The 2,500-nt window shown below is 34.6% G+C and overlaps 1 protein-coding gene across 1 annotated transcript in view; it reads left to right on the top strand.

Annotated features, from left to right (window-relative positions):
- The window catches only part of LOC113811479 (uncharacterized), a 7,820-nt gene extending 6,747 nt beyond the window's left edge, over window positions 1-1,073 (top strand). The window contains exon 3 of the mRNA XM_070132304.1: window positions 1-1,073. This exon is cut by the window's left edge and continues 1,263 nt beyond it. Within this exon, the coding sequence (XP_069988405.1) occupies window positions 1-591 (591 nt within the window). The 3' untranslated portion in view covers window positions 592-1,073.
- The last annotated feature ends 1,427 nt before the right edge of the window (window positions 1,074-2,500 follow it).

Raw genomic sequence — 2,500 nt, forward strand, 5'->3', positions numbered from 1 at the left:
GAAATAAGGATTTCTTCTTGGAGGAGCGAACTCGAGGAGATTCAGGCTCTCATCCAGAGAAGAGAAACATTCATAAACTGCATGAAGGAAAACAGAGACAATGCACTGTTGCAAGTCTTCAAGCCGTACGGGAATAATCTGAACGAAATCAAGAAAATCAGAACAGCTAAAGACTTCCTGACAAGAATGGTGACGGAGACAGACGAACAGTTTAAGGAAAATCTCCAAAAACTAAAAGAGACGGGCCTGAAAGACAAAAAATCTGCCGAAGAAGACGCGAACGACCGCATTCGAGTCGTCAAGAACAAACACGAGGTGAACAGAGACAGCATCTCCAACAAAAACGACTTAGAAACGAGAAGAAGAAAGCCCAAGAACGAAGGCGACTCAGACCTCTTCCAGACGTTGTGGAAGACGCACGAAACCACACATCACGTGGACGTCAAAAGAGCGTCGGCCGAACTCGATCCAGTGTTAGAATTACGTTTTCACCGAGACGTCGCGACAGCACTCGGCAGGTACATTGCACAGCTGGAAATGTGTGTTGACTTCATCGTATTGCTTGGGAACATTGTCCAAGAGGAGGTCTGAGGAAGAGAAACACTTTGTTCTATTTGTTCTCTAAATATTTCGAGGGAATTCATTCTTTTATGAATAACTATATCTATATTTCTAAATTTTTCATTCCTTTGCGCTATAAAGGAATTCAAATCTACGAAAATGGCTTCAACAATTATTCGCTAAATGATAATCTCAATTAATCATGTAAATGGTTTTGACAAATGAGTATTGTAATCTTATTAATACTGCTAACATGTCTTGTCGCTTATTATCACTATTATTTACACATCCTGAAATAAATTCCTTTGCTATTAATTAATGCTAATCAATTAAGAGCTTTGCCCGTGTTATTAGGTGTCATTAGTGGAAATAATTAATTCAACTTTGTCCTCTTTCATGCGACTCTATAACCTTCTGACATGCAAAACTCGCATTTAACAGGATCATAGTGTATAATGATACTGCACGAACGTTTTTTTTTTTTTTTTGGAAATAAAACGAATGCACTTTCACTCCGCTTTACTTTTCCTTTCAGTGTTAGACGAGACAAAAGGTTTTTTTTACAATTTTTTATATTTTCCTTTGTGTCTGGGTTTGTGGTTTTCCTCGATCCCAGAGATGAGTAAAAGAGATTTTAAAAATATATAAAAATACTGATAACAAAACCTGTAAAATTCACTCGACCAAAAAAATGAGTTAATACCCACTTTAGTCTTTCTGCATAACTACTAAAAGAAAAAGAAAAATATCAGAGAATATCTGTTGGTTATCGTCTTTATCCAGGGGCTTTCGTGTATTCCATTTATCTGTTGGAATATAGTGTATAAAACAATAGCTCAAGTTCCTTCCCTGGACTGGAATTCCTTAATTTTGTAATTCCTCCCCGAAGTGACTCCCGGTTGGGAACCACTGATGCAGACGAAGCAGGACATCTATCGAATTAGAAGGGGGTGGAGATCTGAAAAGAAAGACTAAGCAAACAAAAACAAGAAGAGAAGAGAAGAGAAGAGAAGAGAAGAGAAGAGAAGAGAAGAGAAGAGAAGAGAAGAGAAGAGAAGAGAAGAGAAGAGAAGAGAAAAGAAACTGCACACATCGAGAAGGAGAATGTGGTAGTTTCAAACTCTCCGAATTAGCGACAAAATGTGACCCATCTCTCTCACTTCTCAATTAATACACACAGTCTTTGTAATGTGGCTTATATGTATATTTTTGATAAATAAACGGTATCATATCTCACGCACTGCAAAATTCATATTTTTCATTACTTTGTTTCTGAAATTCTGTGCGTGTATGTGTGCTTTCCAGTAGGAATTGTGTGCGTTTTTATTTACTTCTGAGCAAGTGTGCGGAAATTAATAAATAAATAAATGATCAAGAGAGAAATTAAAAGTTACAAAGCTACACGTGCTGTCAATTAGAATACTAGTTCCGTGTCTTGGATAAGTTCCGTGAAAGACAAGGCAAAACTTGTTCAATTATGTGTGAAATGCAAAAGCTAAACTCTGATAGTTACAAAGAACAAAAAAAGATAATGGCAGTAAAACAGGAACTAGCAATTAAAGACAATAATGATACAAATCATTATTCACACTGTCATAAGAGAAAAAATAATGAAGATGAAGATTGCAATGATAATGATGACGATGATAAGTTATAATGATTATGAAAATTACAACAATACTTATAATCATCATTATAATAAGTATGACTGAAACAGAATGATATCATTAATAATAATACTATAAAGATGATAATAATATTAATGGTTGTGACAGTTATAATAATACCGATGATGGTCGCGATCTTGATAATATAAATAATAATAATGATGCTACTGCTGATATTGATAATGATAATAATAATGATAATAATAACAATAACAACAGCTAAAAAAGATGATAATAATAGTAATGGTAGTGATAATAATTTATTGTTATCA

The sequence above is a fragment of the Penaeus vannamei genome, chromosome 17, assembly GCF_042767895.1.
Source record: "Penaeus vannamei isolate JL-2024 chromosome 17, ASM4276789v1, whole genome shotgun sequence".
Taxonomy (NCBI): Eukaryota; Metazoa; Arthropoda; class Malacostraca; order Decapoda; family Penaeidae; genus Penaeus; species Penaeus vannamei.